The sequence below is a fragment of the Zonotrichia albicollis genome, chromosome 3, assembly GCF_047830755.1.
Source record: "Zonotrichia albicollis isolate bZonAlb1 chromosome 3, bZonAlb1.hap1, whole genome shotgun sequence".
Classification (NCBI taxonomy): domain Eukaryota; kingdom Metazoa; phylum Chordata; class Aves; order Passeriformes; family Passerellidae; genus Zonotrichia; species Zonotrichia albicollis.
This window is the reverse complement of record NC_133821.1, coordinates 38,654,609-38,669,985: the sequence shown is the minus strand read 5'-3', so window position 1 is coordinate 38,669,985 and position 15,377 is coordinate 38,654,609. Positions and strand designations below refer to the sequence as shown.

The window sequence follows — 15,377 nt, the reverse complement described above, 5'->3', positions numbered from 1 at the left end:
TCACATTCCTGTTGGCTGACGTTTGAGTAACTAATGTTTGGCTAGAAGCTTGTCTGCCTCCTAGGTAGAGTTAAGATACCATGAAAACAAGTCACAGCCAATGAGAAAGGTTACAGGACAAAAAACAAGGAAGTTGAAAAGCAGTGCAGCACCACAATTCCTTAAAATTGGTCAGCAGTTTATGTACGACACTGGAGTCCACAAACTAGTGTGACTTAAAAGTACGCTCCTCATCCAAATAGTGAATGAATAAATGGCTTTTAGAAGTTTTCTCTCTCAGATCTCCATAAGGTAAATACCCAGAATTGTATCTGTGGTTTCAGTTCTTGCACTCACTACAAAACCAGTGTAAGACAAACATGCTGGGCTCCTTCTTGGCCAGCATCAGCAAAACAACTAAGATCTTTTAACATTGTTCAAATTGTTTAACCTGTACTTTGAGATACCAGAGATCTCAAGTTTTTTTCACTTATGTAATTATGACAACAATAAACTCAGAATTAGATCCTTCAGCCCAAGACTTGGGCCACATACGCTTCCATTTAATTGGTAGCTATATTCTGTAGGCATCTACATTTACAGTGGGTTGTAAATTGTGAATGTAATGCTACAAATGTAAGTAACTGCCTGAACACCACCTAGCGTATTTTGGGTGGTGTAATTTAATCATAACAGAGTCAGGAAGCTCACACCTTAATGCTCTACCCCACAGAATGGACAAAAAAAGGTTTTAAATCAAGCAGTTCTAGTTGAGGTCTCAAGTGTAGTTGCACAAGAGTGCACAGTTGCTTCCAGAGTGCAGCCATTGTATGTTTCCCCCAAAAATATAGGGATGAAGGAGAGGTGAGTGGTGCCTGCTTTGTTCCACTAGCTCTAGAACCTCCTCTTCGAACAACAGCTGATATAAACACTCATTAGGACAGCAATTATTCTCTCCCCTAGGTGCCCTGGTGCCAGGTCACCCATAGCTGCTTACACCCTGATGGTGGAGGTACTTTCCCACCATGATGGAAATAGGATTTTAAGCCTGCTTCACACAGGAATTGAGACAAAATTAGCTTTCCACGTCTGCCAGCTGGCATCATGTGAGGAAGCTGCATCTCCCAGCACTGTAGATCTCACTGCAGCTAATTTGGGGCTAAGGTTTTTTTCTGTAAGGTGGCAGAACAGTACTCTTACCTTGGATAATCAAATAATCACTGCATTTAGCCATCACAAAAATGGTTTTAACAGACTACTGCTGAAATCTAATGAACTGTTTTCAAACCTTCCAGAATGGAAGCCTTACTGAGAGGAAAAAAACATAAAAAGAAAAAAAATTCTGAATTAATGAAAAAAATGCACAAAGCAAGTATCTGCAAAATTCCTACTCACCTCTCCAAAGACTGAAGTGCTTTCTTGTTTAATTCATCCTGAGTGCTCTTTAGAGTAGCTGTAGGACAAGATACAATACCATTTAAGCGTTAATTCAATGTTTCAGATCAAATAAATAAATGTATAGAGTATTCAAACTGGGAGCAAAAAAAATATGGAAATATCTGTGTGTTTGTGCATGCGCTCATTTTGACATGAATTCTCAGATTCATTTTTATTAAAGATTATTTTAAGTCCTTTGTTTGAAATACTGAAACATTTTTTATTTATATATGCCACTGAAGGGGGCTGGGAGAAGAGGTCAAACACTAACCAGATACCAAGAAAATAACAGGTCTTCAGCCAGACTGCTGCAAATGCTACAAGCAGTAACCTGCATCACATTCTGACTCAGATACAGTACAGAATGTACATATTCACCACCATCCTCACAGGATGGTGCTGCAGGTGTAACTGGGAACACCAGCAGCCAAACTTACAGCTCTGGGACAAAACACCACCATCTTTGAGACCACAACAGACTTCAGGTTACTTCAGATGTGGCATTAGCCACTAATGCCCTTCTTCCATGCCTCTAATTGCTTGATTAATGGATCCCGCCCAGTACACACATGTACCACTGTATAAATTAATTCCTACCTAAAACTAGAAAAGAAAGAGAAGAATCAAGCTCTTGTTATATCTGGGTATATTAAGATATCATCAAGATCAACAGGAACAGAGGAAGAGCTTAAAGGAACATGGTTTTCTCAGATGCAAAACATCTGGAAACCTAGTGATGATTTTTAGAAATATATTGGCTGTCTTGTTCTGGTTCTTGCATGGCAGTTGTTTCTTGTTCTGCCTATCCTGAAATTGAGAGCTATTGATCAACAGCATAAGGAAGTGATGAGTAGTTAATCCATCAGCAAACCTCACCCGTGAATGTATCTGAATTGATACATGAAGTCAGTGTATGCTCCAAAACAGAAAGTTACTAAGTAGTATATAATAATGCAACAAACCCAGTGAAATTCAAGTATTCTTAAAAGTTATTAAGAAGAAAAGACATGTGTTCTTCTGCAAGACCTGCAAATGTAACCAGTTTCTTTGCATTCTGCAATATGCCAGTGAGTGAAATTTTGTAAGTAAATTATTTGTTGCAGTAGCTATGGCAATCAGACCTTTTGTACTTCTAGATCTTTCAACAGTTCTTCAGAATACCAGGTTCATTTGGGAGGAACAGCAATCTTCAGGATTTCCTAGTCATAAAGATCAGAGCTTGCTTAGGTCAAAAAACCTACTCTAAGATAAAAAACTTATCCAAAAATTTGTATTTTAAATAATAAATTTTAAGACATGGACTTTCATGTAAAATGCAGCATCTGTTAAAAATATATCACTCTCAGTAGCCTTAAATCAGGCTGCAAAATACTGGATAAAGGTAACAAAGGAAGAAAATTTGGAAATAAATTAAAGAACCAAGACTGATGTAAACAAAAATGCTTGAGGAGACATTGAAAAGGATTTGATCATACCTATAAACATCCCTACAGAAAAAAATCTGACATTCTGTTTCTCATGAAAACTACCATTCTTTAAATTACAGAGCAATTCTGAATATGTCACACCATAAGAAAGACTGAAAGAAATATTGCCATTTGTCCCTCAAATTAAACACCAAATGGAAAAGCTAGAACTTTGAGCTTCCACCTGTTAAGACATTTGACTAATGTTCAGTTTGTAGTTAGAAAGAACACAAAATATGTTGTGGAAATGATGTGATTACTCTGCAACTAGTCAGCTTTGCCTCTGCATTACTGGGAAACAGCATGTGGCTCCCACCTCCCACAATATGGACTGCATATTCAGCTACCACAAAGTTGGAATGCTGTGTGCAGCTTGGCATCCCCAACAGAAGACATGGTTCCATTGGAACAGATCAAAAAAAGGGCCATGAAAATGGTTGGAGGGCTGGAAGACATCTCCTATACAGAAAAATTGAGAGAGTTGTCATTTTCCAGTCTGGAGAACGGTCAAGGGAGGCCCTCTTAATACTTCAAGGGGGTTTTTAAGAAAGACAGAGTTATTTTTTTTACCAGGTCCTATAAAGACAGGACAAGGGGCAATGGTTTTAAACTAAAAGAGGGAAGATTTAGATTATATACAGGAAGAAATTCTTTACTAGGAAGGTGGCAAGACTCTGAAACAGGCTGCCCCAAGATATTGGAGATACCCTACCCCTGAATTATTCAAAGAAATCTGCAACCCACTTGTATCACTGAGAAGCTCTCACTTCAGACAAAGAAAAGTTTGCACTAAGGAAACAGAGCCTGGTGTGTCTGATTAAACTTTTAAAATTTGTGCTCCATTCTCCCAGGTCAATGGTATCAAAGAATTCTTCAGTCCCTACCCAACTTTACTTCCTGTGAGCACGGCTGCTGCAGTTCCGTCAACTAAAACAAAATATTACTTATTACTAAGATTAAAATAAGCTCCAAAAGCAGTCTGACCAATGGGAGAGTGGCACAGGGGAGTTTCTGAAACCTGTAAGACTTTTGCAAACGCCACTTGAGCAGCCCAAGATTCACTTACTGAAGCAATCTGGGTTTTTAAAGCAGCTACAGCCATACTAAAATTCAATAGGCTCTTCAGCAGCATTTTGTACCTAAATACAAAGCTCTGGATCCCATTTAGAAACATAGGAGGACAAGCTCTGTCTTAGTAAAGCAGTTCGAGCACAGCAGGAGTGGTGAATGCATGGAATGAAACACAGTGCCAAGGATCAGAATCAACTCCACAAACATGGGGACAGGAATCTAGTTCTAATCTTGTCCAATGGATTGAGCACCCATTAGCAGCTGAAGCACAGTCAGGTCTATTTATGTAAAACATTTGTTTTGTGGGAAAGGATTCAGTTTGTGCAAAAGTGTTCCTGTATGTGACATTCTTACTCACAATGTAAGAAGTAGGGATGACAGATAAATGGGCTTCATAAATAAATTTCTGATCCAAACTAAAACAATGATATATATGCACCCTTTTGCAAATATGACTGAGTTTCAGAAATTACTCCCTTGTGTTAAGACATCTAATATGGCACAACATACATTTTAAGCACCCAGAATTATAATTAAAAATTGCATGTACTGTTATTTCCAAAAGCAAAGACCAAGTTTGTTCACTAATAATTTATTGACTTCGGGGGTGGGGGCTTAACATTAACCAGTGCTGTCAGTACACTGACTGTGAAATCCACAAAGACTGATAGAATGAGTTTCTAATTCAGTCCCTGATCCATGACCTTCTACCAAAATTCTAAATGAAAACAGAGATACAGCACATTCATCTCTGAAAAAAGAATGAGGGACTGTTACATATAAAAAGATTTCATAATTTGTGAGATGGTGATGTGAGGTAAGAAGAGCACTTGTATTTCACAACACATTCTCAACCTAGTCTTTCCTCTTCAGCCTTTGGTAAATTCATGTCACCTTTCCCTGTCTTCAGTGAATTCTTCACCAGACCTAAGGGAGGAAAAGTTGATAGTACAGCTTATGTCAAAACTGGAAGTATGGGAGGAAGAGGAATGGTTTGCTGTTGTCATTCACAACAGACATTGGAAAGTGATCTGCAGAAAATGAACATTAACTATGCACAGGAGGCTTGGGCTTCTAAGACTGAGGCAAAAGTGTAAAAGTGTCAATGACTTTCTCTGAGGACACATCTTTCAGCTACTTCAATGAGACTTATTTCAAGAAACATGTAATTAAACATTAAGAATAAGGAAGCTTTCCAGCATAAGTTTCTGGAAATTTTACTTCCTACAGGAGCTTTTTGCAAATCACAAAGAAAAGGCTTTAATACAACTCCTCGGTGCCTTTGTCACACAGGAGGAGAAATAATTACTAGAAGGTTATATTAAATAGGAAAGTCTAACTTGGATGGAAGGCTGAAAGCTTTAGAAGGAAATTGGGCAAATGTCTCAAACACTTGGCTACTACTGAAAATACTGATTGAAAGTCATCTCAAGTAGAAAGTTACAGGAATCTCATATATACACACACAGAGATGTTTGACTTGTCTGCATATACCAGTAAGAACTGGTATAAATACAATGATAAACAAGATTGACAACATGAGACAGGATTACATCACAGAACTGCTGTCTTTCAACATGTTCTAGCTTTGCTTCCTTACTGTAATATGCTCTTTTTTAACAATGCTAATGAAAAATGTCTTGCTAGTGCAAATTTGACATTTTCTAGTGAAACACAGTTCCATATTCATGACCATCATATGTATGCTTTTGAAGGACTTAATCCATTTTATTAAAATATAATCTGCAAAATGGAAATATATTCTTCCTACTTCCCTCCAATACTGAGTGACTTGTCCTGTTGTCTTAAAGGCTAGAGATACAGTGAGAAGGCAGATATATTCCACTGTTTCAAAACATAAATGAGAGGCTAATCTGAAAACAATCCAAGGCAGCTGTTGTGAAGACTCTTTGTTTTACATTAAAAAGGACACAATATTGAACTAGTCTCTAGAAAACTCAGGAGGTTCCCAGAAAAAGTTTCCAACTCATATTTTGCTACGCCAAAATATTTTTAGAGCTAGAGTACAGTACATGCCTCTCCATTCTTTAGAAACCACCTTCTTTTCATACTGAAGTTTACAAAGAGATCATAAGGGGCTGACATAGAAAACCTTCTATCCCCAAAAATAGTCTATGGGATCTTGTATAGCTTTACAACAGTTTAAACGATGTCTACGCAAAATGCCTTAAAAACTAGGCTGTTAAGTAGAACTCTATTCCTAGTGGACTTAAAATATATATGTACGACAAAGTTCAGGCTAGGAAGGACATACTTTTTGACATGAACTTTCTAGGGAGAACTACTCTGAGGCAGAGAAATGGAGAACTGGAGAGAGCTGCAGTGCCTGTAAGCCTCCATGATGAAAAGCAGTTCTCAGAACAGCTGATCAGATATGGCTGCCTAAAAAACTACACCAACTTGTGCTACTGAAGAGCACAAGAACACTTTCTCAGATACATGCCTTGCAGAATTCTGGTGTAAGTTGCAAGGCCTGCATATTCCATGATAGCATGACAGAGTAATTTTAGCTTTGATTCAGCCTTCTTTGCTGAATCAACTTTGAAATAGTTGGTTTGTTTCTATGGAACCTCTATGAGAGAAAAGCCATTGCTTGCATGAGGGCACGACTGCCAAAATCACTAGGAAACAAACCAGCTCAGTCATTATTCAAAGAAAATGTGTTAGAACATATCTTCTGCCCATGTTAGAAGTCACAGAATAAACAAAGACTGTTCCCACCTGTGAGCTTGATGAAGGTCAGAGCTAGAACTCTCCCAAACACTTCAAGCCCTACAAAGCACCAAATCTGCAGAAGCCCCTTGTCCACTCATTCAAGATCCAAGGAAGCAGAGTTAAAATAAAATACTTCTTACATTCAGTGGTCTGTTTCTAGTTAACATCCACATGTACCAGCGAGGTAGATATTTTTATCTTGTTTACTTCTAAGTAAAAGAAACTCCATCACAGAGAGGTTGAATCTCTGTGGGGAATCAGTATCATGCCAGGAACTGAAGCGAGACATTTCTGACTCCAGTTCTTGGATTGTATTTCTTTATGATTTATGAGTGGGTGACAAAAATATGAAAACAGATGGAAAAATTGACTTTTGGTTGTGTAAATTAAGTGAAAAAAATGTATTACAAATATTCAAGTAAAACATACCCAGCATTGTCAGCTACACTCAGATAATCACCCCCTAAGTAATGACCTGCATATCTCCCTTTACCTAATAACTTCATTTTAATTACCACAGAAGAAGCTCTCTGAGCATGTGAACAATTCCCATTTATCTTGTGATCTGATTGCTTTTCAATGTCTAGTCAGCACTGAAGGCAGATTTTCCAATAAATTCCAATTGCTTGCACTGAAGACTTGGAACAAATGCTCTCCATGTAATACACTTGACAAAGAAGTAACTCACCATCAGTAGCTTGAAGGCTGTATGTCAGGCCCAGTGCCAGGTAACCCTTTGCCAGGGACTCTCCAGCATCATCACCCAGGTCTATCACCATTTTAGCAAAGTGTTCTGCTTCTTCCAGCTGCAAAAGAGGTAGGTTGAGACCTATGGGCATTTCCTCTATATTTGCTCCAATAAAATTCACCATTAGCCTTACCTGCAAGTGATCTGAGAGTCATTCACACAAAGGCTTTCAGTGATTCCAGTGAACACTCATAAAAAGGAGAATGTAGAAGGTCAGATGAGCAGATCTTGGTGCACATGCACAGTTTTAAGAAAAGTTTGGGTTTTGCACCCCAAACTGTTTCCAGATGTTTAAGATTAATCAAGGACATGATCTTTTTTTATAGCTTCCCTCAGGCACACTTCAATCATGCAGCCTAAAATGCAAACACTGGATCAGCTGGACTACATATATGATATCCTAGTAGGGCATTGAAAGGTCGAACAGGTTTCTTCCTTCAAAAGAAAACCATTCAGTTTTGCTCTCTGAATTTTTTTAAACCTTAGCAAATTTTACTGTCTTCTCAAACATTAGAATAAAACAAGAAGCCACTAACTTCACCGAAAGCTCTCAGCTGCTGCTTGAAATTCTGTTGCCAAAAGGACACAGAAATTTCAGAACACAAATTTTGATCTGAACTCACACTACCTTGGCAGCTCTGGCTGCACTAACCGCTTTCTGCATCTTTTGCAAAGACACAATTTCCTTGAAAATGCATTTTATATTATAGATAGAGATTGGAGGAGAGAGCAGTCACAATCTCTCAGGATCAGCCTCCAAAATGATGGAATATGTAAGCTGGTCTCTTCCACTACATCACAGACTCCTCTCCACAGCCTTCCTTTCAACACATATCTATCAGCATCTGTAAAATCCGAGCTACTGGCAATTTTAAATAAAAAGAGTAAGTTAAATGTTATTACAGAATGGAGTGTTTCTCATTTCTAATTTTAAACTCTTATTAATATCACTCACCCATTTTAAGTAGAAAAGACAAAGACCTGTACACTGTATATTCATTGAAAGGTTAGGTTGGAGAGACACTGGCAAAACTTGTAAGGAATGCCTGAAAGATAGAGCCTACAGGAAGATCTCATTTCTGTACAAGACAGTATGCAGATCCTGTCACCCATAATCAGAGTCATCCCTAATCAAGAAGCAGACACCATTACACTATCTGACAAATCCTCCCTTTGGAAACTTTAATTACATCACAACTGACTTTATGGCATGGGGTTGTTTAATTTTGAGAAAGTACTTTTTTTGTTGGAAATCCACCGAGTTTAGACACAAGTACTGTGGATGTGTGCCCTCTTCATACTCAGCATTGTCAGACTTCAGCACCTCATGGCTCCTTAACATCTAAAATGACTCACTCATAACCACCTGGAATTAAAATGCACCATCAGACAAGAAATTGGCCTTCTGCAGTGATCTGTTAATACACTACCTATGAACAAAATCTACTTGACTTGATGTAGCATCCTGTCAATGAACCTCCTAATCCCATCACTTGAAAACATTCAGATGACAACATTAACTAATGGCTTCATAAACAAACCACCTGGATTTATTAGATGATAGCAAACATTAGAAGAAAATTACTTTTAACATAAACCTGAAGAAAGACTGAAAACTGCAAGTGAAGAAACAAATCTCCACTGCTTGAATTTCTTCCCACTGGTGCAACTCCCTGAGGCCACAGGATTCAAACTAGATGTAGAACAATTATTCCCCAATTTCTGAAACCTCAGATCAGTCAGTCCAACAACCAACACATATGTTACCATCAAACCCTTTCCTGAAAGCATTAGTGCTCCTCATTGCCCCATCAGCTGTGACTGTGGAGGCCACTAACTGACACAGGAACACCTCTTGAGGAATACTGGGACTCACCAAGTAAACTGCAAGGCCTGTCTTTGAGGGTGTAATCCAAAGCTTACCAAAACCACTGGAAATAGTCCCACCTACTTCAGCAATGTTGAGATGGAACTGTTAAGCTCTGATCGCATCAGGAAGACTGAGATTTGTTTCAGATTTCTTAACCTGTCAGTAGCCCTAGCAGCTTCCCTGCCACATACTGAAATGTGTCCTGGATCAGAGCCTAGGACAATGAAGAAGTGAGCCATGACTTGCCACATAGAAAAAACCCAAAAAACAGAACCCACAAATGAACAACAAAACCCCCTCCTATATTATAACTTAATTCTTCATCTCTCAGAAACTTTTACATAAGACATGAAATCTCTGCAGCTTGAAAATTCATTATGCACCTCTTTGCCACCATAAACAGCTGTATTCTCACTCTCTTTCTTTATTGTTTCTCCTCTTCTACCCACACACACTTTCATCCAAGAAGTGTCCATTAGACAAAGAAAAGAGCTCTACAAGGTATTCAAATGACTAGTGAACAAGAGAATGGGTAGAGTGCATGGAAAAAATGAATGAAAAGTTTGAAGCTGAAATGAAGACAAAGACATGTAAAATTGGAGAGATTTTGTTCCATTGTTTCTCTGAATGGTCACCTGATGGTAATTCCAGTTTCTGACTGGAAATACCTATACTGCACAAATCAGTAGTGCACCATTCAGCCTTCCTGCCTGCCAGTTAGCCAGGGCCATCTGTCAGTATCAGATTAATCTAATGAATGAATAATTAAAACCATAACTTTTCAGAGTGGCTGAAACAGCACTTCTAGCACATTCTTGTGAACATTTATTCATACTAAACCCTAATGGCACTTTGACCAGCCACAAAGATTCTTATGAATGCAAACCTGGGTCAGCTGAAGTCTGCTTTGAAAATAAGTGGCCTCACAAACTCCAGCACAGCTGGTTCTGTTTATGAGAACATTTACTTTTCCTTCTTACAGCACTCAGACACTTCTCCCTGCCAGCCCTGCTGTGGCAGCCATCTGCCCCTCTTCTCCCATTCTCCTACTCTTCAGTCATTCTGGGCAAGTGTGAAAAGCCAAACCTTTCACTCACATCACCCAGTGAGATGTTTCAACTCTCCAGTGCATCAATCTTGCAGATAGCCTAGTCAACTGTGAATCTGGCAAGTACTACCTGAAACAGCAACAACCCCCTTGGGACACATTTGGGGTAATCAACTAAACTGCAAGGACCACCAGACTGCAGTCTGGATAAAAGCTCCCTCTCCATGCACCCAATGAGGGACCAGTAGTGAGCCTGAGCTGTGATCTGCCAGTAAAACTGTGTCTGGGGGGGTCCTTACAGATATGGGGTGCCTTCAGTCTGCACTGTGGAGATGAGAAAGGGAGGAGGGAAGGCCTACCATGTTATTCTCTTAGAAGCAACAAAAAAAGAAGTCTCAAAGCCCTCCCTCCAATCTGGTCCTTACTTTTCTAACATTTTTCTACATACTTTGCACTGAAAAGCTGGTGGAGAGAAAGGCAGCATTCCAGGCTGCAGGGAGAAGCTCCCTGACTCCAAAACTTGCATGCAAGAAAGACAACATGGGGGAGAAACAACCTAAGAAGAACTTTCTGCATTTTAAACTCCACTATATAAAGTGTCAGGAGGCACCTGGAACCCCTCTATCACACCAGAAAGCAAACACCTGGCACCTGGAGAGAGACAGACTGCCAAACTGTGAACTGACACCAATGAAATGGTAATGCTCTGGGGCTGGTTGGGCTTTTTTTTCCCCTTTCACTTCCTCCTTCGTAATTGAAAGAAAAAGAACAGTTGCTAGCTGTGCTACCCCAAGGGATGTTTCCCCTGGTACAGAGAGTGGCTGTTCCAGCCACCACTGTTATTTGGCCACAGATTTTGGTGTGTGCTCAAGCCAAGCCCGGAGGCATGCTGACAAGGGAGTGCAGAACAGCAGGTGCTGTCCCCTGGCCTATGCCACCCAGCTGGTGTCCAACTGCCACCCAGATTGTTTTTAGAAAAGTTCAAGCCCTACCCCACTGAATCAACAGCTTGCAGGACTAAGTAGAAATTGCACTTCTCACCAGCATACATTTAGAGTAACTAAGGACAAACAAATCAGTGATGTACAGCAGGATGAAAACAGCATTTTAATGTGCCAAAAAAGAGGAGCACACTAAGGAGGAGGTACAGAATGCATCAAATAACACCAGACTTAGGACAGCAGACAAGGTTAATGAAGCAGGTGAATTTGGACACCCATGACACTGAACAATACCCAAGCACTTAAAAGATCAAAATCCTACAGAATGAGTATGTATACAAAATTACACATGATGTTAACTAGTTAAATTGACCTCTTAGCATTTTAATTACACTGGGTTGTAGCTATAGAGACTAATTCAAAGAGAAGAATATAAATATAGTGAAATGAGAAAGACAAGAAGAAAAATGCATAGGAAGAAGGTGGTCCATAAGGCCACTTAGTCTAATGAAAAGGTTTTGTCCCACAGCTGTTTACAGCACACAAAGCCAATCATGTTATGTATGTCAGAAAAAAAAATCCTGTGCTTTCTATTGCTGGTCTAGTCAGCATTTGCTCTCTGTGTCACCATTGTTAAGCCCACCAATTTAGTCAGTGTAAACTCAGCCCCCAGCACTTAGGAATACTCAGGCCTTTCCTCCACTGCAGCTGAAGTGGTTTGTTCACAAAGGCAATGTATTGATGACAAAATTATTGGTTATTTTTAATGTCTAAAACCCACGGGATTGCCCCAGAACAGCAGTGGTGATGTAATCAAGAATGTCTTTTAAAAGACAGAAGAAATACCTAGCAGCTCCTTGCCCTTCCCTGCTTTCTCAGCAGCCTCTCACTCTGGTGATGCTGATCCTCTCAGATGTCTATCAGCAGGCAGAGTAACTCCAGTAATGGGACTAGATTTCATCTTTTAATATTATTCATACTACACTATGACCTAAGCATTTCCACGTGACTCCAGGGCTCCGAAGTGACTGGGTACCAGCACATGCATAGCATTTATTATCTGCAGTGGCAGGGTCAACAACAGACAGAAGGGGAGAGAAGCACCCTCTGATGAAGCGCTCTGTGAAAGTAATGAATGGTAAGCTGTCACCTCAGGAGTATGCAGCTCTAAATCTGCATCCTGCCAACGCCCCTGACACACACACACCATGACACCCCAACCTCATGGCATGTCCCACTCAGTTTTTATGACTCCATGCACAGCCTGCCCTGGCCCAACACCACCACTTCTCCCTTTCCCTGACTGATGGCATGATCTCTGCCTTCCCAGCAAAGTGCTGCAGTACAGCACTTGGCTGTGCACACTAGTTCAAAAAAACAAGGGAAATATGAGGTACAGCACCATCCTGTGCAGCTTTTGCCATGGGACAAAGTCCTCTGAAAAGCTTCTATTAGCTGATAATACAGGCATCATTTGATGCTACACAAGCTTAGCACACCACCACTATTGCTATTATATCAACTGTGGAGCAATTAAAATGATAGACATGGCCTCATGTCTTCCTGCTTTTTGTCAGAGCAGAGTTCTAGAAGTGTCAAGCCCATCCTAGGACTACAGTCCATTTTGCTCTATGTGTGTTTACAATATTTTCAACATGCCTCCATTGATATCAATTGAGTAAAAGGCAAAAGAAAGCATCAGGGTAACCCTAAACACCTCTAACATGGCTCCCAAAAATGGAGAAATTCAGTATTTAATGCTTGTCTGTAGGAAGTTCCATTTTTAGTATTTTCACAATACCTGCCATAACAGCATCCTGGAGAACCTAGATTAGTAGTGAAATTAACAGAACTGTACTATTAAAATATTAAAAACAACAACTCATACTGCAACTCAGTCATTGCCAAAATAGGCAAGTGAGCATTCAGCTGAGACCATGCCAGGGAAGGCTGAGTGAAAGAGGAAATTGCAGCAAGCCTTTTTGTGAGCAGAACTCTGAATTTATAGTGGAGCAAGGCAAAGCAACCTCAGGATGGACATGTTCTAGTGCAAGCTACCTCAACTCTTCTATGGAAATTTAAAACAATACTCTGAACTACAATAGTCAAAGACTTCACAGTGCATTCTGGAAAGCTAAAAGACAGCTGGCTAAACACAAATGGGCTTTGTGTTTGCTTGATAGAATCATCCATGTGCAAGTCCAGCCAACTGCTGTGCTGAAACCCCAGCAAGCTGGAAGGTTTAGCAGCAAGTTACCTCAAAAGTAATTCTGAGCCTACTACAAAAGCATTTAAAACACCTGTGTAATAGTTTAGATACAATACAGAGGTTCCAACTTTGCTGGACAGATTTGACTGCATCCTGACCATACAAATGTGGTTTACATATGTGCATTCATTTTGAAGCTTTTCTGGTCCTCCAAGTCTACTGGCTTAAGCTTTAGAATTAATGAAGTATTAATTTATTGTTTACAGTGGATTTTTTTGATTACCTCTAATTCTGAAAAAGGGAGCCAAAACAGTGCTTATGCCACTCAGTTGTTTACTGCAGGCCCACTCCTAGAAGCTAGCAGTTGATGGGGCAGATCATCTGATGTAAGCCAGCAGGGTACCCCTAACATGCCAGCAGAGTTCTGCCAACTTGCATCAGTTAATGATCTAGTCATACTGCCACAACAGAAGCTGGGGGAGGCTCAGCTCTTTTCTGCATCAGGCTCTGCTACATATTGATTTGCATGGCACTGTATGAATGCATCCACGTTTTCACTTTGATTTGTTCTGCACTGAGAGATTATTTCATAGATGTGATCAGAGCATCCTCAATGTTGTAAATCATTATAGTATATTTCAATTAATTTTCTGTTTTCCTTGCTCTTAAAGCGTGCTGAGACACCATGTACAGGGCCAGCAAAATGACTTAAGTGATCACTAGATTAATCATGAAAGAAACTGTTCTGTGCTTCTCATGACATTCTGTAATTATCCATCTGCATAAATGTTGTATTTTGGGGTTTTTTTTATTGCTAGTAGCTGAAAGAAGACTAAAGTACTGCTTGCCCATGGGCTATAAACAAACTGGCTACAGTACTGCACCACACAGTAGACAGATGCAGGATATAAATTAGCTGCTTCATTTGGATAAATGGTGATCTGATTTCACCCTTTTCCTGCCTAGCCAGAAATCAAGTACACAGATATATTTCCTAATTGAAAAATTAATAATATTTTATATGTTCTGAAAAGGAAGATGTATTTGAATATTTGTAACTGCTAATATTTGTCCATTAGACTGTTCCTGTCCCATGTCTATCTTCCTTTCTATTTATACTGGCATTGATCAGCTTGTTAACTTCCAGTTTAAATTATTCAATTCTGTTTTGATTGCCATGTAATTTAAATGCAAATAATTACTGTAAGGATGACATTTAGAAAAACAGCTCTGCTAAGCAGGAAGGTCTTTATTAGGCACAGGAGTCTGGCAGTAATATCAAAAGCACCCCTTTGACTAAGAGATGTGGGAACCTATCATTTCAGTTCTTTTAAAAGATGATCTGATTTCCCTCAGACTCCCCTTAATTAAAACCCTTCTATACCATCATCAAGTTTGCTATGAGGGTAAAGCATAGGCCACTGACTGTAAAGAATGGGAGAGGGAATATTTTTAATTTGGTTTTAGTTCATAAGGCTGTGCTCTAGATAACTGCATTAAAATTGCCTCTTGTGAAATCATGATTTTATTTCATAATACCCCAGTTCTGAGCCAGGGTCAGTTTGAATAACACTGAAAAGCATTTCACACAATAAAAAAGCAGTACATAGAAGAAAAAAAACCCTCTTGCTTTGAAATAATCAAAACCAGCTCACTTTTCCCTTCTCCCCTTGCCTTTGCTACTTTTTAGGGTTAGCCAGTTGTTTTATCAACTCTGTCATGTATGAGAAGTCTGGACATACTGCATTGCCCAAGCTGGAATTGAATTAGTGTCTCATTGTCTTCTCAAAGTGACAAGGTATTTTTATATGCTAGCTGTGCATTCAAAACTTCATCAGACATACTAAGAACAGCATTCAACACAGCTGTAAT

At 39.5% G+C, this 15,377-nt stretch overlaps 1 protein-coding gene across 8 annotated transcripts in view; it reads right to left on the bottom strand.

The window, feature by feature from the left end:
* Nucleotides 1–15,377, bottom strand: part of TTC7A (tetratricopeptide repeat domain 7A) — a 207,527-nt gene that overhangs the window by 135,133 nt on the left and 57,017 nt on the right. For all 8 annotated transcript variants that reach the window (XM_074537204.1, XM_074537203.1, XM_074537200.1 and 5 more), the window contains 2 exons: nt 7,378–7,495; nt 1,375–1,432 (listed from right to left, as the gene is read on the bottom strand). In XM_074537204.1, coding sequence (XP_074393305.1) covers nt 1,375–1,432; nt 7,378–7,495 — 176 coding nt within the window. The remainder of the gene's footprint in view (nt 1–1,374; nt 1,433–7,377; nt 7,496–15,377) is intronic.